General features: G+C 46.7%; 1 protein-coding gene across 1 annotated transcript in view; it reads left to right on the top strand.

The window, feature by feature from the left end:
* The window catches only part of ADAM12 (ADAM metallopeptidase domain 12), a 330,028-nt gene that overhangs the window by 97,830 nt on the left and 208,020 nt on the right, over positions 1–24,178 (top strand). The window contains exon 3 of the mRNA XM_081267967.1: positions 534–607. Within this exon, the coding sequence (XP_081124093.1) occupies positions 534–607 (74 nt within the window). The remainder of the gene's footprint in view (positions 1–533; positions 608–24,178) is intronic.

Here is a 24,178-nt window from a genome sequence, read left to right as displayed (position 1 = left end):
TATCCCTCCACTGTTATTGGGAATGAAGAGGAAGAGAGCACAGGTGGACAAGGAGGAAATTGGAAGGCTTTGCAGGAGTCCAGGGTGAGAGACGATGGTGGTTGAGCTGGTCCCTAGGACTGGAACTTCAGGAGCTGCTCAACAGGACTTCCTCTTGGATTAGATGGAGTTGGTGAGGGTGAAGGGGCCACAAGGTAATTAAAAAGTTTACCTTCTAGTTTCTCCTATGAGCAGCTGGGGAAAGGAAGGTACCCTTCACAGAGACAAGGAGGATCCGGGAAGGAATCCATGGGCCGTGTGCGATGCAGAAGGGGCCCTAGGGTATGTGATGGAAGGAAAGGGTGGAGAGGCCATGTCAGGGCCTGGTGTCACATTTCCAGCTGCTCCTCTGCTCTTCTGTACTTGAAGTCTCCAAATGTTCCAAAGGGGAACGTGGATTTTTCTCCCTCTGCTGACTGCCAGAGGCGCATAGCCTGATATTGGTAAGTCAGAGCCAAATGTTTCTCAACCAACCCCTCTTGTTTATCTTTCAGGATCATCCAGAAGTGTTGAATGTTCGAATGCAATTGGAAAGCAGAGAACTGGTCATAAATCTGGAAAGAAATGAGTAAGTCAAGCTAATCCTTGTTTATGGCATGACAGGACAAAGTTAAGACAGCGTGGACGGGGAAGTGCTGTGTAATTTATGTTGGTGTTTAGAGAAGCAGGACTCTGTGCATGGGTCTGTAATCCAGATTCAGATTTGAGGATGAAGTTAACTTTAAACAGTTACCCAGAGGAAAAATAAAGAATTTTATCACTCTAAGAAAGAACTTGGTAACTCAGCAGGTTTTCTCATTGTTCAGATGTTTCTTTGGTTCAGTCTGATTTTTCAAGGGAAGAATTTAAGCATCCCCTGCTCATTCAGAGTGTCCATAGGTCAGTTTCCAAGTTGTGTGACAGCTTCAAACAGGTAGAAACTCTTTCGTCCCTAGGAAATACCAAGAATTTATTTTATCTTTCAAAGCTCGTATCCTCAGGTATTAACTTTATTTATTTACTTACAAATTTTACTCTTTCCTGGAAAAATTATATAAATGGTCTTTTGTTTTATTCCGGAGCACATGGGTAACACTTCATATTTTGCATGGCCTCCCAGAGAAGCTGTTGGTGTCAGTTCTTATGCTCTGGCTGTCCCCACAAATTCCTCAGCTCTGAGAGGCCCTTCACATTCCCTTTGATCAGCACCCAGTTAGGAAGGCCTTCTGGACAGCATCTGCAGGTGGAGGTGTCGGTCAACTTCCCAGTGCTTGATGCTAAATGGCCGTTCACCCTTTCAGTGTGTGGGTTTCTTCTCACCCATTTTTGCTGAAATGGCAGTGTGGATGGGAATCCTCTGGAAGGCATTCCAGAGAGAGAGAGAGAGAGAGAGAGAGAGAGAGAGAGAGAGAGAGAATCATGCAAACACAAATTAGCATCTTTATGTAAAAAGTCAGACCAACTTATTGACATCAGAACTGTGATTTGCGAGTACTGAGCAAGTCAGAGGAAAGAGACCACCAAAGGCCACCCTAGCATTTGGCATCTCTTGCCATGGGTACTTAGAGTCACATAAAATCATGTACCCTCCTCCTCGGGATCCACAACCTGCCTCTCTCTCAATGTATATGTTTTTGAAGAATGATACTGTTTATTTGTGTGGTAGAGACAATATTTACTAAACTTTATTCAGAACTTGAAAATAGAGCAAAAATGCCTCTTTATATTTTACCTTACATGTGCACCCCTCGCCATTAGATGTATCTAAAGCTTTGTAAATAATAAATGAGTGATGTGTTTTAGCATTTCTGGTGCCCATGATCTTCAAATAGAGATTCCAGCACACATACTGAACATGTGAACTGTGTGCTGCTTCTGATGGCTCTCTTAGGAAAATCAATACTTTCATGGTCTTTCTTTTTTTGGCTTTCATGTAAGAATATTATGGGGCATTTAAATTTTTATAAATGTTGCTTCTATTTTCTTATTTTTATTTGTTCATTTTAAATAAGCAAGAGGTTAGAGTGTATTCTGAAATATTCTACCTATATGTGTTGTAACTTAGGATCCCGTTCTTGTGGTTGTGCATGATGTGGAGTTACATTGGTTGTGTATCCATATAAGAACACAGAAAAGTCGTATCCTATTCATTCTACTGTCTTTCCTATTCCCATCCTCTGTCCCTTCCCTTCATTCCTCTTTGTCTAATTTAAATTACTGTTCTTATGTGTTTCTGAAAATATCTCCATGGAGGAAGCTAGGTATTCCTTGAAAGAGCAGAGAGAGGGCTTCCCTCTGGGCTGCATGCCCTCAGAGGCACTGCCATGATTGGCAGCTGTATTGTGACCAACCCTATTCTTAGGCAGGGACATGGTGCCCAGCATGGGGGAGGCTGATCCTAAACTTTGTAGGTGGTATTGCAGGTAGAGGAGAGGAAATAGCCTTAATAAAATCCTGAAGTTATTTGTTTTTACTATAAAAGGAACACCAGCAAAAAATTGAACACCATAAGGGGAAAAAAAGGAACAAAGAATTAAAAAAATATATATTCCTTCGACTGAGCATGACCCTGGTTGACATGGCGCATGCTAATGCAGATGATTTTCTCAAAAATAAGTCTCTGCTGCTTTTGTCTTTCTGAGATTGTAGACTTTGTGTGATTTTATATCCTACGTCTTCATTTAGCTACGTGAAGGACATGCTGTTCCAGGTAGAAATGATTTCTCAGAGCCCCTCGGGTCCTCTGAGTGTGGAAAGTGGCTTAATAGCCTCATTCATGCTTCCCTCAGAAAATGATTTATCTTCCGTTAGCTGCAGATAGTAAAATATACGTGGACAATTGAACAAGGACTAATTAGTATAAAATGTTATTTTAAAAGGTGTGTTAATGTGCTTCCTTCCAATCCTGGGCCTTTCATATAAGATAATCTTGACATTAGGAAAGTTGAAAACATAAACCATCTCTTCTCAATTTATTTCTCTCTTCCCAACTGCTTTGTCAGCCGACATTTAAAAAACACACACACATGGAGCATGTTTAAATATGTTCCTATGATGTCCTATAGCTTTATTTAGTAATAGTACTTGTACCAATTTCAAGAATTGCATTCTGTTAAAAGTAATATTTTCATAGTCAGAGCATGCCAATATTACTATTTTAATAATGCATTTCCCAAAATACTTCTGTATGACTATTGTTTTTGAAAGAGTCTACTCGTTATTACAAATGGAAAATTCCTTTGAGGCAATGAATACCAAAAAAAATTTACAGTTTTATAAGTGAAATGGAATGCTTTTATGCTACTAGCTTTTAATGCTATCAGACATAAAAGGTATAAATCACTTGTTTATAGTATAATTTTTAATTTGCATAGCCTTTGGTGCAATAGGACCAACTCAGAGAGCTTATTCAAATAAAGCTATAAGAACCCAATGATAAAAAATATAAGCAGAGGTTATTTAAATATTTAACAACCAGTATAGTAAAAAGGCCTGACCAATTGAACGGCCCCTGACCAATCTGAAGGTCATCCAATGGACCAATCTGGTTGACGTGCTGCTTCAGTGCCTGGGGCCAGCAATCAGCCCTGGGTTCAAGGATATTCTTTGCAGAATGTTTTACTTAGATGTACATTGATAGGAATTCAATTAAATAAATTACAGCTCAGCTTTGGAGCAGAATACTATTCAATAATTAAAAATGATGAAGAATTAAATCATTGCAAAGAAATTTATAGTGTAATCCACATAAATATCATGTTAGAAAATAGTTTACAAGGTAGTCAGTTTTTATTTTAAAATCATACACATGACATGGATCTCTGAGTAGTACGATTGTGAGAGTTTTTTTATTGTCTTAATGTTTCATAAGAAGAAAATATTACTTTAAGATTAGAAAAAAAATCCTTTTGTTATGAAGGGGAAAAAACTTGAAAATAAAAAGCTTGAAAATTCTTGAAAAGAAGGTTGAAGTATTCACAGTTCATAAGAGAAAACAGGGGAAAGGCTACTTTGCAAGGCCTTTAAAAACTTCCAGAAACTTCCAAAGGGCAAAATAGGCCTACTTATTGAAGATTGTCTTTGAATATCTAGGAATCTGTTTTAATGTAAAATCTACTTAGAAATGAAAACCTAAATAAAAGTGGCCCGAGTCCCTTACGTCATAGGAGCTATACTCTGAAGCTAATGCTGAAAGAGAGTCACCTAATTATCCGTGCCCGGAAACTCTTCCATGGTGAAGCAGTCCACGGAGCAGGGCCGAATTTTAATAATAGTTGTTTCAGGGAATCTGTTTTATTTGCCTTCTGGCATCCCTAATTTGTGCTGATCGGCTGTTTACTTACGATCTGTTCGTATAGCATAATTGAATGTTTAAAGGAACACACAGCTTCCCCGCGCCCCCACTGGGAAGCGTTTTTCTTCCTGCCGTCTGCCCAGGGAGGGAGGCTGGTTTATCGCTTCCATAACTCACCCCATCCCTGTGGATGCCCAGGCCCTTGCTCACACAGGTGCTTTATTGGACAGGCAGGCCAGCCCAGCCATCGATTTCCAGTTTAGGGTAATTAAAAGTGAGGGCCGTACATCACACTGCCTGCGTCTCTCAGGCCCGGGGGCACTGGGTCTTCGAGCCTGGTTCCCGGCGCTGTGGATGGCGGTTGCCATGGGGAGGCCACGGCCCCCTGGATTTATATTCCGGGGTATCTCTGGGCTGGAAGAACTTCAGCACTGACTTGTGTTCTGTCTGGAATGATGACACCAGGCATCTCTTCAGGGGCAACTTTAATTACTCTACATTCTACAACAATAGTAGAAAGGACATTTAAAAATTGACAAACGTTGGACATAAATGTTTGGTAGGGCATGTGTTTTAGATCATCTCAGATGACCATGTACTGCATGGGGAGACGTGGCCAGTATGGAGATGGCATTGGATGGATTAGGAGCTGGCTAAGTGACTGTCCAGAGGATATTAGCCCATCACTCACAATGACTGGACCTGTGTCGGGCAGCTGGGCTGCTGCTGCTAATGCTGCTGGTGCAGGGCTGTGTGCATGGCCTCCTCTGGCCCCCGGTTTCGTCAGCTGCTCTATGAAGATGTAAAAAGGTGTCCTGAACATTTCCTGGCAACACAAAGCTAGGGGATCACTATGCTCCATGCGACACAAGCTGGATCATGGAGATTTCAGCAGTTTGGATCAACAGGCCAAAGCTAACAAGATGAGATTTAGTGGGATAGATATAAAGCAGTCCTGTGCTTGGGTTAACATACATACTACATACATACATAAATGTATGTTTCAAGTTCTGAAAATATTTGCTAGTGATTTCTTGAAGGAGACCTGAGAGCTCAGTAAAAGCCCTGGAGACAATGTGGCTGCTGAGATAGGTGAGAGCCACCAAAATGTCTGTGGGATGGTGCAGTGGGCCCTGGACTGGAGAGAACTGAGAACCACGGCCGACTGTGTTCTCGTTGCCACCCCTGGACATTCCTTTCCTTTCCTCCCTAGGGTCAGGGTCAGGGTCTTTTTATTTTATTTTATTTTGTAACACAAATCGAACCCAGGGGAACTTAACCACTGAGCCACATCCCCAGCCCTTTCTAATTTTATTTTGGGCTGATAGGCATACACCACTATGTCTGGCTTAGGGGTAGGATATTTTTTTTTAATTTTATTTATTTTAATTAGGTATCTATGATAGCAGAATGCATTTTGATTCATTGTACACAATTGTAGCAAAGCTTTTCATTTTTCTGGCTGTACATGATGTAGCATTGCACCATATGTGCAGTCATACGTGTACCTAGGGTCATGATGTCCATCTCATTCCACCATCTTTCCTGTCCTCGTTTCCCCTCCCCACCCCTCCCTCCCCTTTGCACAAAGTTCCTCTATTTTTCCCATACACCCTCGCCCCACATTTGGCCTTTGGTTTTTTTAGGATTGGCTTACTTTGCTTAGCATGATATTATCCAACTCCATCCATTCACCTGCAAATGCTGTAATTTTATTCTCTTTTAATGCTGAGTAATATTCCATTGTGTATATATATCACAGTTTCTTTATCCATTGATCTATTGAAGGGCATCTAGGTTGGTTCCACAGTTTAGCTATTGTGAATAGAGCTGCTATAAACATTGATATAGCTGCATTACTATAGTATGCTGATTTTAAGTCCTTTGAGTATAGACTGAGGACTGGGATAGCTGGGTCAAATGGTGGTTCCATTCCAAGTTTTCTAAGAAATCTCCATACTGCTTTCCAGAGTGGTTGCACCAATTTGCAGTCCCACCAGTAACTTCACACCTTCTAAAATAATGACCAGGCTACGCCCACTTTTTACCTGTAGGTCTTGGAGATAGCTGAATGTCTCAGTGCTGACAAGACCTTCAGAATTGGCCAGGTTCATCTTTTGGGTTCATGGTGTCTGAGGATCTTCATTTTACAGACTTGACATCAGGAAGCTGATTTCAACACGAAGGCTATTTATAACCAGAAATAAAGGGAGTGGGTAGTGCCATTCCTTTCTGTGCCTCATCCTGCAGAAGCAGCCCAACCTGCATGCAGTACATTAACACAACAATGAGCTCATTGCTGTCATTCTATTCCCTGATCATTTACCCAGAGACATTTAATTATTTCCACATTGCAATTGACCCTGGAGGTAGAAGTGAGCAGCATCTTCACCTCTTTTGTAGTTGAGTCACAGAGCCCAACAATAAACAAATTATCACCAAAAACAATAACTGGGTGACAGTAATGCACAAGGCCAAGGAAGGAAAGTGCAGGCCCTTGCCTGTCTGGAGAAGGAGGCCATGGTATTAAGTAGCATTTCAGCTGTGAATGAATAGGGCCAAGCCAGGTAAAGAAGAAGAAAGCGAGGGTGGGGCGGGGGGGGGGGGGAAGAGAGAGAGAGAGAGAGAAGAGCATGTGTAAAGGGCCTGAGGGAGGAGGAAAGAGCTTTCCAGAGACTAGGAAGGGTGTTGTGCTAGTGAGCAAGGAGGAGAGTGGTGGGACAGAGAGGGAGAGGAAGCCAGGCCCTGCAGGGCCGTCCGCACCTTGAGGAGGATGTTTTTCACAAGGACAGTGGTGCACCCTGAAGAATGGCCTCTAAGCATGGCAATGATGAGCTGCGATTCAGTTTTTAAAGACCGTCCTGGGTGCATGGGAAGAGCAGGTGGGAGGAGGAGAAGAGTGGATGTCCTGGGCAGAGTGAGTGGCTGGAGGAGTGGGAGTGTGAGGACAGGTGTGGGTAGTTTAGAGGGCCCAGGAAGCAGCATAGACAGAGCATGGTGAGGATGGAACGGGGGGGGGGGGTGATGGAAAGGGAGATGTCAGGCATAGTTCCTGTACACTAAACACTGGGAGAGCGGTGACGTGTTTCACCAGAATCAAGAGCCCTGGAAAAAGGACCCAGGTTTTGCCCTTGAGCAGTGGCAGGGACATAGAGATGTGGATGGGATGGTGGTGACCAGGTCCTGTGCATCTTGTAGCAGGGTAAAAATTGGGGCCAAAGAGAATCCCTTGTGGAGGGGGTTGGCAGAGGGCTGTCATGTGCAACTATCAAAGTGGCATCCTTGTGGGGTCTTGGTTGTCTGCAGCTGACCTAAGTTTAGAAGTGGCTAGTGACTGTGAGCTGGAGAGCAGCAGTCTGCAGTAGGTGGACCAGGAGGAGCATGAACAATGGCCCTGAGGTAGCTACAGAGCTGTGACAACCCAGGGCAGTGGATTGATTTAATTTCTAAGCTGGAGCCTTAGCCAGGGCTGAGCCTCCGGTCTCCATCTCCGTCGCAGCACCCATCCCCTCTTTCAAGTCTTTCCTGGAGTCTGAATTCATTCTGTGTGTCATTTAGAGGCTCCTGAGGTCCTGGAAGTCTAGAGCCTTGCTCCTGGACCACCAGCACCAGCATGGGGACCACTGTTGACCCCAAACCCCCAGCTGTAAAGCCTGGGGATCTGTATTTTTTACAAATTTCCAAAGAAATAGATTCTCATTTTTCTTGGAGGGCCCTAGCTACATGTGGCAATTCAAATTAAAGTTAATTTAAAATAAAATTAAAACTTCAGTTCCTGGATTGCTCTAGCCACAATGCAAGTACTTGGCAACCACCTAGGGACCCTTCCATCATCTCGGGAAGTATTTTGGGCAGCACTGGGACTGGTTGGGTAATACCAGCCCATGGATCCTTCTAGTGTGGGGTCCTGTCTCAGCAGAAGCATCAGCTGTGGGAATGTCCTTCCTACAGGGAGTGACCACAGCTTCCCAATGGCTGTGGCAGTGATAAGCCCTGTCCTCTGCCCTGGGACCACCTCTGCAGTTTGATAAGTAGAGGAAGGCCCAGGAGTGAGTGCTGTGAGCGGAACTGTCCACAGTGAAACTGAGGCCAGCCCCACGGACTTCAGCCATCGTCTAACTGGAAAAGACTCCTTTAGATTTAAGTGACAGCCTCCCTTAACATTTAAGATGCCTTTAATTAAGCTAGATTTTGTTTCCTGAATAGAGCTGAATTCCGTGAGTTCCTGTCACCTCCGATGGTACAGACTTTGGAAAAGGGCAGAGCACCATTTTTAGAGTTTTTGTTCCCCAGCCTGACATAACCTTGAAAGTGCCTGAGCTGGTTGAGATTGACCTTTTCAAAAGAGTGTTCCCTCGTTCCAATTTGAGAGTAGGGCTTGCAAGTGGACCCTTCAAGTTAGCAGGGCTTGGAAGGGTCACTGACACAGAAGTGGATTTCCACTCCTACCGTCCCTCACATGGCCGTGGGTTGCTCAGTGGACCCTTGAGACTCTCTTCTGGAGAGAGTCTCCCGTGGCCTTAGGATCCCTCTCCCCAACCCTGCACAGAGGATGTGCAGGCCACCGTGTTAATGGCGGCCTCTCTGTAACCTTTCCTGGTTGTTACCTCTGACTGTGTGACACTCGAGACTTTCGTGATCCCTTAAGACAGTCACACTTGCTCTCCATTGAGATTGAAATGCCAACATGATTTTACAAAGTTTATAGACACGGATTCTGCAGGATTCTTGTGATATAACGCCACAGGAAACCAACACTTTGGATGACTTTTTTTCTGAAATGTTTATTTCAAACTCATTACCCTGAATGGAATTGGAGCCCTTGTCTGTTGTTGGCCATGCTTCATAATGTGCTTGGAAAAACTCAAACTTGGCAATTAGGTCTCTGTTTTTTGGATTCCTTCTTACTTGTTTCTTATTTATACTGAATGTTCATGCTTAATTAGTGATAATAATGAGCTATAATATGATGTTATTTACCAATCATCATTCATTACTCATGGACAGTGTGTGGTGTCCCTTTATTTCTGGTTGTAAATAGCCTTCGTTATTAGGCCGGACCCTGGTGGGGACTTGAACAGATATCCAGACACCAGTGTTCATAGCAGCATTATTTACAAGAGCCAAAAAGTGAAGCAACCCAATGTACTTTAACAGAGGAACAGATAAACAAATCATGGTTGTACATTCAATGAAATATTATTCAGCCTCAAAAAGGAATAGAGGAAACTTTGGCACATGGAGCAACACAGATGCGCCGCCTTCCCTGAGCAGCTGTCAGCACATGGGACACAGACTAACTGCTCTGCAGGGCCCTCATTCTCTTGTGCTTTTAGGGGCAAAAGCATCCCTGCATTCTGCATAGCTAGATACAGAGGCCGCAGGGTCGGAGCAGGACCAGGAATTGCTGGCAGGAAAACTAGGGCTCTGAAGTGGAGCCTAGATGTAGTCTGTCCTGGGAGGCTCTGTCCATGCACACAGTGATGGCAAAGTGAAGAAACTGTTTCATTCAGGGAGAAGGAAAATGGAATTCTATTTCTCAAAAAACCAGTGGCAGCTAGGCACGGTGACGCATGCTTATCCCAGCGGCTGAGGCAGGAGGATGGCAAGTTCAAAGCCAGCTTCAGCAATGGTGAGGTGCTAAGCAACTCAGTGAGACCCTGTCTCCAAAATACAAAAAGGGGCTGGGGATGGGGCTGATCCATCCCAGGTATCAAAAAGCCAATTCCTGGGAAGATGCAGTGGTGACTACACTTACCCAGGTACCGTGAGAAGAGGAAGGAGGGTTCCCTCCACCGGGCCATCACGTGCCCACGTCGTCTCAGCACAGGGACAGTGCACTGTGGGATGAGCTGGGGTGTGAGTGCAGAACAAGAGCCTCTTTATTTTTTTATGATTTTCTTCCTTATGAAAACCATGTGGGCAGATAGAGGACAATAGGAGACCCCCACCCCACCCCACAGCAGGAGGGTTATTTCAGGAGATAATTTATTTACATAGAATTATTTCCATAGCCCTTCTAAGGCCACTCCTTCTGTTCCAAGCAGCCTGGCGGATATTGCTGGCCAGTCTCATGATTGTCTTTGAAGCTCTGACAGGCTCTGGTGGAGATGGCCCCTGTGCAGTATTAGTCGCCCAGCAGCACCCATGGGACAAGTAGGCTCCAGGGTGAGACAAGGGTTTTATGTGAGGTTTTCACAAAATTAAAAAAAAAAATTATTCATGTTTTCAGTAAATTCTTGATGGTTTTGTGCATTCACATCAACAAAATGAATAAAGTCAGGTAGGTTAAATAAATGTAAAATGTCATTAAGATTTTACTATATTATCCCCCTTAATTTAGTTAATATGTTTAAAATTTTGGGCCAAATTTATTGTCTTACAAGTAAGGTAATGATTGTGATTGGATTCCACCACTCCTTCTATTCTATGAACACTTCACCCAAGAGCCTTGTATTTTCACACTGGACCATAAATCACCTGTACAGATGTTATACAAACTACTTTATATTTAGAAAAATTAGTTATTCAAGACTTCAGCTTTTTTCCAATGATTTTGCATGTAGGAATCTATTATCATTGACATAGAGGACAATGTGTTATTAAATCAGTTAATCAGCTGACTTATTCCTGATCACATTATAGAAAAAATCCAAAGTTGCTAAAATACACATAAATTAATTTCCTCCACATATCTAGCGTGTCCTCACTGACAAAGTAGCTCTCTTGCATTTTGCTCTGTTTTCAAAGCAGTTGGTAGAAATTCTGAAGATGATCATTTGAGGAAATACACTGTATGCTCGTAATAGCTTTACATTTTTTTTTTTTTTAAGGGAAAGGAGATTTATGTGGTCTAAGGGAGAAGCCTTGGGCCAGGGGAAAGACTCATGCAGTCTCTAACGCTGGTAAATTATGTGACTTACAGGACCAGAGGGGTTGGAATTGGCCTCTCTGGTCCTGAGTGCTCCCATCTATAATCTGAAGGTAAGTTCCAGCCCTGGACCAGATACAAGTCAGGCTCACTGGGCCTCGCTGAGGTTGACAGCCTCAGGAACTTTCTGCCTTGGATATGCACTCGCCTCTATCACACTGGCAGATACTGTACTCAGGACCTCCATGAGGACCTTGTGGTACAAGCTGCGTTTAGCCATGGAGACCTCCCAAGCTTTCTTATTTAGTTGTATTCTAGTGGACCAGCAAACCCCACTTGGTGGCCCCTTCCACGTGGTGCTGTTCCCTGGAGACCTAAGAATGGTGCAGAGCACCCACAGGAGGGAGGTCTCTGTTGCAGGATGCTCTTGGCTGACACCAAGATGGGAGGGAGGCAGGATGGTAATTGCCCAAGGGAAGACAAAGCCCCTTGTCCTGAGCCATAGATGGCATTTGGTGACCGCTGGAGGGTCTTCATGACACTCTGATACATGATGGCAACCTTGACCTCCTTAGAAGCCCTTGATATCATTTAAAGTACAGTGGGGGCAATGGGAGAACTGGGGAGGGGTACCCCAGGATGTTGGCTGCAAGCCATTTCCTTAACAGATTATGAGGGTGTGGGCCATTCATCTCCGGGTTCCTTTTCTACATTCTCCTATATGTACACAGTAGGTCACAAAAATAAACACCGCTGTTTCTTGATGGCCAAGCCTGACACAGTTTTCTGTCCACAAAGAGCGATTGTTCTGCTCCCTGGGAGCACTTGTTTTCTTCTCCCCTCTGACCTTGTTGGGTAGAAATCCAGAGGGATGTGTAGAGGATGCTGTCATTGGAACAAGTTTAAGGAAAGCAACCACGTTTGGTTGCCAAAGACAAGACTTGGCTGAGTATTTCGATGAGTTGGCATCTTTTTTTGTATAATCATTGGTATCGAAATTTTATAAGTGGAAATAGAGAAAGCACACACAAATATTAGAGAGTGGGGCTTTTCAAATGAATTTGTAATTAAGTTTCAATACCTACATGAACATACATAAATACACTCACATTCTGTGTCTACTATACACAGTTACATAAATGTGCATTTTGTGCTTAAGAGGCAATGTTTCATTTTATTAGGTTGAGCCAGTAAACAAAGTGTTATGTTTTTAAAAATCTGCTAGTTCAGGCTATACCTTAAGTGACTTTTCAAAAAATTCTACAGTAATGCAAATTTGATTTATTCCCTAAAAATAATCTATAGCTCTCTATTTAGAAACAGATATTAGGGCTTTTTAGAAGCAAAGACTTGAACATTGATTGCCTCCAACGTTTAAATGCTGAGTGTTGAAAATATGATATCCTTGCTTACTGACAGAAAAATGGATTTTAACCTGGGGTGTGTTTTTACATTTCATTTTTGCATTTGACATTAAAGTTCTTGACGCTATACTACATACTCCGTTCATTTGCTGGTATTCATTCATCAGTTGGCAGGGCTCCTGCCCTTCTCAAAGCTTAAATCCATCTCTACTGCATAGAACACCAAAGGACTGGCTTGTGGGGTTGACTAATCAAATACCATGGTGCAGAACTAAATTAAGATTTCTGATTAATGTTATGGGAAAATTAGATAAACAATATGTGAGTCTTCCTCTCCCAGTAATTTTTGTCTGCCTTTTTCTCCAAAGAATTGAATAATTCTTTTGGCCTTTTTCTAAGTACATTCTTAATTGCTTTGCACTTGTCATACGTGTGTGTCTGCACCTGTGTGTGCGTGTACATACACATTTAGCTAAATGTACCTCACCTGCTGGGTGATTGCAGTCTTGGTGTGGTCTGTTCTGCACAGAACCTTCGAGGACATGGTAGAGATGACATCATCCCTGGCAGTGCCATAGTGACCCACTTTCTCCTAAGGCTGATGGTCTTGAGATCTGACCATCTGAACAGCAGACCTTCTGGTGTGAAGCTGTCACCCCATGCTCCGGCAGCTTCCCTGTGTTGTCCTCGCTGCCTGGCAACGGGCACGACCACAGGTATCAGCCTCTTCCATTTTTCCAGCCTGATGAACTTAGAGGAAGTCTTCTAGGTGCCCATATAGAATTTTTAAGTGTCTGGAACTGTCCCAACAGCTCTCTCTTTGGACTCTGTTGAAACACTCATGGCAACCCCAGGCAGAAACAGAGATGAATCTTTAAAATGCAAACATATATTCCCAGTGACCTGTGAGCACAGTTAATTCAGCCTGCAGCCTGGAGCCCTGGCTCCTGGTCATTGGCCCCGTCATCCCAGGACAGATCTGGAAAACCAGGTGGTGCCTCTTCAGCCTCCCTCCATGGATAGTTAGTGCATGTGGCAGAAATGCTGAGGCTGTAGGCAGATGGGATCCAGGTGTCACTTGAGGTGGTGGCTGACCTCACAGGCAGGGCTGTTATCTCTTCAATGCCATCTCTGCTTCCGAAGTCCAGAAATGATACTTGACAGACTCAAGTTTTGTGACTTGTAGGGCCCAGACTCACCCTGATGGACACCTGAACCTGCAAGTGCTCTCAGAAGCCCCGGGAAGCCATGTCCATGATCAGGGCCAGAACAAAGGGCGAAGGACACCCATTCAGAGGATGTGGTAACAGTCCGATGGTGGGTGACCTGCAAGCCCTGGAGTGAAAGAGCCACCCCAGAGGTCCCTCCTCACTCTCTCCTGGTGACCTGGTCAACCACTAAACTCTCCTTAGTTTCCTCCTCCATAAAATGGAAGTAGCTCCTCTAAAGTGGAGCTGGGTGAAAGTCCATGATGTCGTAGAGCGTTTGCCCGTATAAACCCGGCAGTCCTGCTTTTCCATATGGGGGACCATGCGCTTCCTGTCTCATTCAAAGAAGCCCCTTCTATTCACAAGTCCCCTCTGGCAGCAGCATTCATGCCTGACAGGCCCCTGCTGGCCCCTGAGATAGACAAGCCTGCAGCCCACCCTGCATTCAGACCCTGGAGACAGCTCTTTGTTGGGGGAAAGGGGTTTCAGTGAGCCTCCGAACACGTTCACTTTGTGTGGGTTTGGCCAGCTTGACTCGCAGAGGAAAGGCCATTCCCTCTCCTCCTCCTGGAGGCCCCCTCACGAGGGTGTCCATTATTTCTCCATCACCAGCAACGATTTTACCTGGTATTCCAGGCACTTAGCGCGTGACCGCTGGCACAGTTGAGGCCCCACAAATGTTAGCTGGTGCTGCTGTTATGAACTCGGCCAGTGTTTCTGAGCTCCTACTGTATATCCAGACTTGTACAACATGCCGGGGTACAGTGGGGAGCAGAGGAACAATAGTCCTCGATGCCAGGAGCTCACAGGCTGGCGGACCAGGGAGGTGCCAGGCAGACAGTCCTGTCCGTCATGGACACCAGATGTACTCATGGGGCAGGAGTTCAGACAGCTGGAGAGACAGGAGGCAAAGCCTGTGGCACAGGCATCCTGGCAGAGGGTGGGCTCCAGGCTGGGCACAACCTGGGTGAGAGTGAAAGGGCAGCAAAGACCGGGCACACTGAGCCTTGGGCAGGTTTCAGCCCACACTGCACCCTGGGCAGCCCTGCAGTGGTCAGGGAGGCAGCAACAGGACCACAGGGGCATCTTAAGAACGGCAACCTGGTGAAGCCCAAGGACCAACCCGACAGCAATGGAGGCATGGTGGTTAGAGATGCTTTCAGCTTCTTCTCTTTGTGAGGATCAGAAGACCGTCTTCTACCTGACTGTCATGGCTTGCATCTGAATGCCCCCCAGAAGCTCGTGTGTCTAAGGCTTGGTCCCCCGAGCAGCAGTGTTTGGAGGTAGGGCTCCGGGGACTGGATCATGGGGGCTCTGACTCAACAGTGGATTAATCCATTGAGGCCGAATGGACAACTGGGAGATGGCGGAAACTGTAGGCAGGTGGGGGTTGTAGGAGCAGGTCACCAGGGGTGTGACCTTGGGGACTCTGTCTTGTCCCTGGCCCCTTCCCCTGCCTTCTGCTTGGCTGCCATGAGCTGAGCAGCTTTCTTCCATCATGAAGTTGTACCTTGCCTCAGACCCCAGGCAGTGAGCTGGCCAACTACAGACTAAAACCTCTGAAATTTGAGCTAAAATAAATCTTTCCTTCTTTCATGTGTTCCCATCAGGTATTTTGGTCACAGCAGTGAAAAGCTGACTAACAGTGACAGTGCCCTTATTCTTGGCAAGCACAGTGGATGCGGTTCTTTCTAGCTGTCCCCAAGCATGATGCTCAGAAGGACAGCCCACATTGTGCAGAAATCCACAACCTCTAGTTGAAAAATCACCCGCTGCTAAACGCCTGCCATTATTTGCTCTGCCAGGTCTCCCCTGAGTCAAGGAATAGTTCATTTTAAAAAAATTCTATATTGATATATTTCTATCTTTATCTTTGTTATTACCTCTATAAAATGAGGACAGTTATATTTCCTTGCCCATCTCCATGGTTGATGGATGAAAGTTCATGAAGCTATCGTAGTATTTTACATGCAATGTAATTCTTGGGTGATTGCTAAGACAGGTCACATTTTTCCGTTTTTCTTTTATTTTTATGGATTGAATTTTATTTAAAGAGTCAATAAAATATTGCATGCAAGTTTTTAGTACAATATCAAAATGCCACTTTTGAACACCTGAGAAAGTTAGGGAAAATAATAGATTCTCGCGTGCTTGAAATCTTTGTTCTAAGATTATTTGGGTCAGAAATGTTTTTTTTTTTTTTCCTAAAATAAGCTCAGCCCCTGCTCTCTCTAATTCAAGAGATCATCTTAATATAAATGGAGCATTTGGGCTCGAGGTGATGTCAGTGCTCCAAGGACCTTTGTTTAAGTGTGTTTGGTGGGAAGGTTGGAGTGGACATAATGGTGTGACATCATTCCTTCCCAGTCCTGCCTTTGGAGAGCAAATTCTGCAGAGCACGTTTAGGGTTAGGTGGCTGCTGTCCAGTGGGAGTGAATGCCAGTTGGTAGCCCAGATCAGGAGTTGTAAATGTTTGGGGAGAAAGTGTGGGAGTGGGAATTGTGGCCTTGGGCAGGATGCAGAGGTGGGCTGGGGAGCTCCGGGTGGCTCCCAATGCATGGGCAGCTGCTAGAGTGGATGAGCACCTGCTGTGAGGAAATAATAAAGGAAATCCCTTTATTATCATTATTATTGTGGTTAGTCCCTCCTCAAAGCTGTAGCAACAGTGCTTGTTAGGAATGAATATGTGTGAATGGGACATAAAGATATAGTCTTTGCAGTGTTGGTGTTAACAGGAAGATTTCTGGAAAAATCCATTATCTCCCTATCTCCAGTGACTACTGACCTTATCTACCTAACCTCATCTCCATAATTTTAAGGTCCTCTAGAGTGACCTACAGAAAATTCTCCTCTATTTGCTCAACATTTTGGTTAGTATACTGTTTCTCTGAACTGGGCTATTGTCCAGATAAGTGAAGCAGACCCCTAGATTTGCAGTTACCAAAGGAGAAGTAGGTGGAGGTGAGCGGGCTGACGGGAGCATAAGCTCTTGGAAGACGGGTGCCTGGCTGGCCCCTGGCTTCATGCCCAGAACCCAGGACCGAGCCTGGCGTGCAGTGGTGCTCAGAGTGTTGGGTGCTCAAGTGCAGGGACATCGGAGATCATGGTGTCCATGTTACCCTTGTAGAGATGATTTGGTGGACTGGAGGGCCAGGCACTTGCCAAGTTCACACGGTTGGTGGTGGAGGTTGAAATTAAGCCATGAGCTCCAGATTGTAAGCCCGGAGTTGCTGTGTCCTAATGCATTGGATCTGGTATTCACTGCTGTAAAGTCCTGGACTCAGAGTTTCCTGGACAGTTTTAAAAAACAAAGTCCCCAGGTGGGGAGGCTGGTCAATTTACTTGTACCTAGATGTCAGTATTTTCCTTGAGCATCCCAGTTGATCTCAAGAGGCAGCAGGAGTGAGGACGGTGGTAGGGGACTGGACCAATAAGCAGCACGGGCTCCAGGTGGGGGAGATGACAGGCTGGGCTGCTCCTGGCCAGTGGCTGGGTGCCCACCTCCTCCCTGCTCTGCCCCTCATGAGAAGGCCCTCAGCAGCCGAGCTCGTCAGGCTTTACTCCAGGCAAGGTGCAGTCATTCTCGGGCTCATGCGCCCCATCCTCGGTCTTGGTGCAGTGGTCTCTTAGACCAGCTCCAGTTTGCCTCATCATCTCATCTCAGACTGCCACTCATTGTCCTGGAGACAGCCTCATGGGGCCAGGTGCTTTGCTGGGGATCCAGACAAAAGCGAGGTGAAGACCTGAGGGTGGGGCTTTGGTGCAGGGGAGCCATGGTTGATGCTGGTTAGTACAAAGTAAGGTGGCACCGGCTGCTCTGTTAATGCTGGGATTTAAGACTCTATGTGCCTGGAAGGCTTTGCCATTGGCTTTCAAAAATTTAATGTCATGCCCCCCATGTCTTATCGTCAACTGAAGAGCCTCACTGGGCCTCCCCAGCCCTCCCTACCATAGGGGGCTGTGCTTTGAAGTGTTCCCCATGGCGGCCAGGAGTGGGCTGGGACTGAAAGCAAATGTGAACTGGACTCAGGACATCCTCTGGGGCTCTTGCAAATTTGGGGTTACTTGTTGGGATAACAAGGAGCCACAGCTGACTTCCCACGTGAGTCCGAGGCTGTTCTGTTCAGTTGTCGGGCTTACTAGCTCTGGTGGAGAGCCGTGGGAGTGGTACCTGCCTCAGTGCTGCCCTCTCTTGGCCCGAGTGCCATTGGGCCAGACAGGCCGCTTGGAGGCAGTTGGGAACCCACCCGGTAGACCCTTGCTGGGCAAGCTAGCCTGTGGGCTCAGGGAAGCCACGCCCAGGGCTGGCCACGGTCCCAGGACTTGTGCTGAAGGAGACTGTGTTCAGAGTGTGGCTGCCTCTCCAAAAGCCACCAGGGTCTGGTGACCAGGGTGAGTCCCACCAGAAAGCGACTTCACCTTCAGGGGGTGGATGTCAGGGAGGAGGGTCTGTCTAGTTTGTTTTTCCCCTCAGCACATTTTTGAGGCCCGCCGTGGGGAAACATTTCCTGAACTTGCGAGGAAGCCCCTAGACAGCAGCGGGGCTCTCAGTGCCTCGCGCAGCTCGGAGGGGGCCTGGGAACATGACTGCCGAGCAGCCGGACAGCAGCTCCCAGGGTGCTCCACGGAGACCCCAGGGAAGGAATGGTTGTAGCCCTTGGAGGGAAGATGGCGTCTTCGGTGTGGGCTGAGTCTGGGGCTGATGCTGCGGAACAGAGCTGTGAGGGCTAGATGCTTGCGGGTGAGGGCGGGGGCAAGAAGAGTCCCCCCACCCACCTTGAGAGGGCTTGCTGGACTGCAGGCTGCCCTGGAGCCAGGGATTGTGGAAAGGCAGGCTTGGCTGGAGTGCGTGATGTGTGTGAGCATTTTTATCCACATTACCTTATTTTTTCCCTTACACAAACCCCGTGAGGTTCATGCTGCTATTATCCCCGGGGCAGGACCAGGCCGCCAGAGAAGAGGGATGGGGAGGCTTAGGACCTGCCTCACTTGTACCTGAGGCTTCTCTCGCCCAGCCTATCTGCGCTCAGGCTGGACAGGAACCACGCCTTGCTCACCTTCTATCCCAGCCCTTGGCTCCTCTCTACAATGTCCTGTCCCCCAGGAGCCCCTACAGCAGGAGGGGTGGGTGTGAGGAGGAGAGCCTGGCACCCCACCCCCAGCGATGTCCTTAAGCTAAGACAGTCCTAGAGCTATCAGGACCAGCTTCCTCTGGGGCCGGCATTCTGTCCTTCCCTCCCTCCTGTATAAGCAGATGTCTTGGTCCAATCTGCAGCTGGTTCGTTCCTGGGCAGGGTTGTTAGCTGGTTTTCTTAACAGGAAGAGACGGCTGGTCAGTGGTACTCCTGTGTGGCTGAGCGCACTCAGTAGAGCAGCTCCCCCCCACCCCCCCACCCCACGAGAATGAGGAAATGATAAGCTGGTATAAATCATGCTGAAAGGAATGAGGCCCCATGGTGACTCGTTAGGACAGACGACATGTTGGTGAGCAGATGGAAGGCCTTGATGGAGACCAGTTGTAAAGGCACAAGCCCGTGCTGCAGAAGCGCAGCGCCCTGACTCAAGGCGTCACCTGCGCATCTCCCCCTTTCTCTCTCTATTAAAAATATTGGTTCCCAGTAAATGTCAAGGGTGGCAAAACAGCCTTCCCTGTCCTGGAGCCTGGGGTGGAGGAAGCTCTAAAGATAGTTCTGCACAGCAAGTCTGGAATGGCATCAGAAACGTGGGCTGCAGTCCTCTACAGGGATGTCCTGCCACAGGAAAGCAGCCGGGATAGCACCTCACTTCCAAGGCTCCAGAGTGTGGGTTGGAGCTTGGACGGACTTACCATCAGAGGTGTCCAAAGAAGGTGTGCATGTGCAAGTGCTACCCTCCTTCGTTCTCACAAGCACCAGGCAGGACGCCCCGGACTGGCATGGGGTCTGCATGGGCAACCAGCTCGGGGTCCTTGCTCTTCCCCTTCCCAGTCCTGTGACTGCAGTGGGTGATCTTAGGCATCAATTTGATGGGACACCCAGAGAGCCGATGCAGCATTCTTTTGGGTGTGCCTGTGAGGGTGTTCATGGAAGAGACTGGCATTGAGTCAGTGGACAGAAGAAGGAAGGCCTGTCCTCGATGGTGTGGTTGGAGTCCTCCAATCAGAGGAGACCTGGGGAGGACAGAAAGGAAGCGTGGATTTGCTGTCCCTCTTCTGAAGATGGGAGTCCCGGCTTCTCCTGTCCTCAGACATCAGAACTCGGGGTTCTCTGGCCTTGAGATTCTGGGACTTGGCCCAGTGGCCCCCAGGTGCTGAGCCCTCCAACCGTGGGCCGAGCAATTTCCTTAGCTTCTGGAAGACGGCTTTCTCATCTGGAGAGAATGAAACCAGGACCCACTCTGTGGACAGGGTTCTTCAATCGCAGACGATAGAAACAGACTTGGCTGACTTAAGCAGAGAGATGAAAGGAAGGATGTGGAACAGCTCCCAGAACAAGGGGAGGCACAGAGCAGCCGGTCTCAGGAAGGGCAGGAACCTACCACCTGGGCGTCTTGGAAGAAGACGCGGCCCACCCTTGTGTCATCTTGTCAGGGTCAAGTGCAGAGAGAGCAGCAGATAGGTGCCTCTGGTCACATCCAAACCACCTGATCAGAGAGCAAACCACCTTGACTTTGGCTAGAGGGGAAACGGGGTTTCCATTAAGAGCCGCAGTAAACACTTACTGCGTGATTGTCATGGGGACTGATCAGCATCCTGCAGGTCAGGTTCTTAGTACTAAGGCTAGCACATCGAAAGAACTGAACACTGAGCAGTTGTGTATTTACGGTTATAAACTGGGATGATTAGTACTTGACCAATAATATAAACTTTCTGAATAAAAGCTAACAATGTCTGCACACAATTTCAATTTAAGTGAGAAATCTGAATAAGATCCTTGGATTGCATCCAGGTCAACCTCCTGGTTGTTCTGTTATAGTGGGGGTTTGGGAAACCTCTCCACTGGGGGAACTGGACAAAGGGTACAGAGATTGTCTGAACTATTTCTTGATGTCCGCATGTGAATCTACAATGGTCTCAACAAAGATTTCACTTAGTACCAAAAAGCTAATAATTATGACTTCAAAATCCCAGCAGGTCTTTTCTCCCTGGTGGAATTGATCGTTTTTAATTTTCCATACTTAAACAGCATTTTTTCTGATGATTTTTTAAGTGTAAAGGTCTTGATGGATTAAAAATTCTTTTTAAACATTGAGAAAAACTTCAGTACGATAAAAGAGCAAGGCCAGCTCAGAATATTCCCTTGATAAAAATGCTTATCATGGGACATTTGATGAGCTTGACCACACCCTCTCCCACACACAGGCTCCTGGCCTTGCAGGAAGCGTGTGCACAATCTGCCAGCCTGCTTGGTCCCCGGTGGTTTATTTTAGGGAGAGCTGTTTGTTTCCTCTTATCTCTTCAACTTTAGTTCCCCAAGGAGTGTCACCTCCCAAGGGATTTGTTAGGCTTATGGAGTCCTGAGTCCCTGTTTATACATTCTGGGATTATGCTGGGAAGAACCTCATCCAAAGACTTTGAAGAGACCTGTGGTCAGCCTGCCTGGAGCCCTGTCCTGGTGGAATGCATCTGCAGGACACACACCAGATCCTCACTCGTTTGTTTTCCCCCTTCCTATTTCTTCTAGCTACTGTTAACTAGTAGCCAGGCAGTTGGTTACCAAGACCCAAGTATCTACCCTAGAGATACTTGCAGTCTAACAGTGGACCGTGCCTTGTAATCCAGGGATGACCAGTCAAGGTATGAGGTCTGTATGTCCGGTGCATTACCCAATTTAGCCCTGAGTTGCATTTAGGATTCCTGCATTTAGGATTCCTTGCTGAGGGCCAGGGTGGCATGCTGGTATTGGCTTGCTAAGGCATTTCTGCAAAACATAAGCCCTCTGTTTCCCCTCATAGACTCAAATGCTCTCTCTGCCACCACCATGGCCACTAATTCCCACTCACAGCCCCCTGTGGTCTTGAGGACTGCTTGCATTTGATGATATTGGCCAGTCAGTGTAGCTAGATTTTGGAGGGCAACTGGATTATAGGAGAGAAAAATCTTCTAGAGCTGAGTGGAAGGGGAGAATAGGGACATTTGGGCCTAGAAGAGGAGACTTAGGAGAAACCCAGGCTGCCTGGTCTCAGATTTTTACACTTCTTTCTGCCTCAGTTTTCTCCAACTGCAAAGTAAGGGTAGTAATGATAGTCCAGAGGTGGTTTAAATAGGTAAATACTTGTGAAACTCGCTTGAGGCACATATGCAATCACTGTCAAAAATACTAAATGTCTTTGCATGTCGATGAGCCTGACGGAGGGCAGAGACATCTTCCGATTGGCCACTAAGGGTGGAAATGGACCAGTGAGTGGCAGTAGAGGAATGGAGGGCAGTAATCACGGCTCTGCCCAAGAGAGTTGAGCTGCCTACGAGGAGCGAGGCCTGCTTCTGGGAGGGCCACCCATGACCCTGTGGACCAGTAGCACCGCACCCGTGGCCAGTGGTGCATGTGAGTCCTGGTTGAGAGTCCAAATGCTGAGGATTTTCAGCCATGTGCTGGGTCCTTGCTCAGTGCTCTCACAGGGTGGTGGGTGGGGGAAGGAGGTATTTTGCTGGGTTTGTTCATCTCTGAGCTCATTTGTTCTGTCCCAGTGTTTGGACCAGCACCTGGCACAGAGAGCAGGCACTTTCCAGGAAGGCACAGGTAAATCATGGCCTTCATCTCTGCCCACAGGCCAGGGATGTGCAGGAGGTAGGCCTGGAGCTAGGCCGCCTCCCTCGTGTTGCAGCTGCACATAAAGAAGCTTAGGGTGACGTACGCAGCCCAGGTACACAAAGCCCTGAGCACTGCAGCCTGCAGCGCAGGGTCAGCCTGCAGCGCACCAACACTCTTCTGCACTCCTCCTCCTGGGCGGATGCCCTCATGGCTTGTAGATACCCTCTGATTCTTCAGCTTTCAATCTGAACTTCAGAAATCTTGAACTTCAGTGAGGAGCCGCTGAGTCATGGGCTCACTGAGTCACGGGGTCACAGGAAGCGGGCTCCATTTTCATTCTTGCAGTTTCTGCAAACGATGGGACAGAAAAGGGAGCGAGGTACAGCCACCGAGCAGCATGTAATCTGCTGTTGCCACTGTACTGATTTGAGAGGTATTTTTAGAGTCACATGTTCATTACTCATGGTTGACATTTTTACTAGTACTGAAAGTTAGATAACAGCAAGGAATTCCTGGTGGGTGACATATTCTCAAGGTTGGTGCGAGCCCTGTCGTAAATCATTTGCTTTCTTCTCAGGCTGTGGAACGCCAGCAGCTCCTCAGGACATGGGCCAGAAAGCACATGAGATTCTCAGGACTGAGGGGGCATTGGGAAAACCCTCATGTGACAGAGGCAGGCTCTCTCCTAAGTATCTAGTGATGACTGTTGAGTGAACTGGGGTCTCCAAGTTCCTGCTATTACTGTGCGATATTTGAGTGAAATTTGGTCAGTGGATCTGTGCTGTGAAATCTTTCTCATCCTTTTGTCGGGGGACAGGGCGAGAAGAGTTAATATTAGGCACAAGTGTTTTATACAGTAATATGTTCAAGCTCTCTCCAGAAGTAGTAGTGCTAAATACAGCTTACACCCGATTCTCCTTACGTTTTTCCAACTTAGTGTATTAGCAAAGTTGATTTGTGATGGACACATTAAGGTTGACGTAGGGACCACTTTTAGATCTTTTAAATGATAATTGTAGCTATTTTTCCAACAAGATGTGATTTTATACAATTTTGAAACCATTTTCATTTAAATATCCAGTGACATTTCTTCATTGCTATAGAAAAATAGAAGTATAAATTTGTACCTGCACGGATAGCTGGGTGTCTGCAGAATCTACCTGGGGTTGTCTGGGGCCGTTTTCTTGAGGATAAAACTATGAAATCTGGGGCACTTTATAACAGGTTCAAAATAAAGAGGGGAAGGAAGCAATTACCTGTAACTTCATACCCACAGACCAGCATCCCCATAGTTACCTTGTCATCCTTCTCCAGTTTATGAGAAATAACATGATCTTTCTGTCCCTAGGGCCATTTTGCACTGTCTTAGGTCCTATTTATTTCTGCCTCTCTCCAGCAGAGCACCAGAGATTGGCTCCTAGGTATTTTCTCAGTCTTCACTGTCTTTACAGAGCCGTCACCATCCACTCTCTCCTTCCCACGGCTAAATACTGCTGGTATCACCATTGTTTGTTTTAGAAAAAAATTCCATTTGCCTCCTACCTGTCTGCCTGTCCGTCCATCCATCCACCCACCCATCTATCTCCGTCATCTTGTAGCCAAACTGTGGCTGCTCCTTCCCCTCTCACTCTGGCTCCCTTCTCTCCTTTTTGTTCAGAGGTCCCCAATGAAGAGCCCTTTCTTGCCAGACCCAA

The sequence above is a fragment of the Spermophilus citellus genome (assembly GCF_964194105.1).
Source record: "Spermophilus citellus genome assembly, chromosome: 15".
Classification (NCBI taxonomy): domain Eukaryota; kingdom Metazoa; phylum Chordata; class Mammalia; order Rodentia; family Sciuridae; genus Spermophilus; species Spermophilus citellus.
The sequence above is the reverse complement of the archived record's forward strand: the minus strand, read 5'-3'. Positions and strand labels throughout refer to the sequence as shown.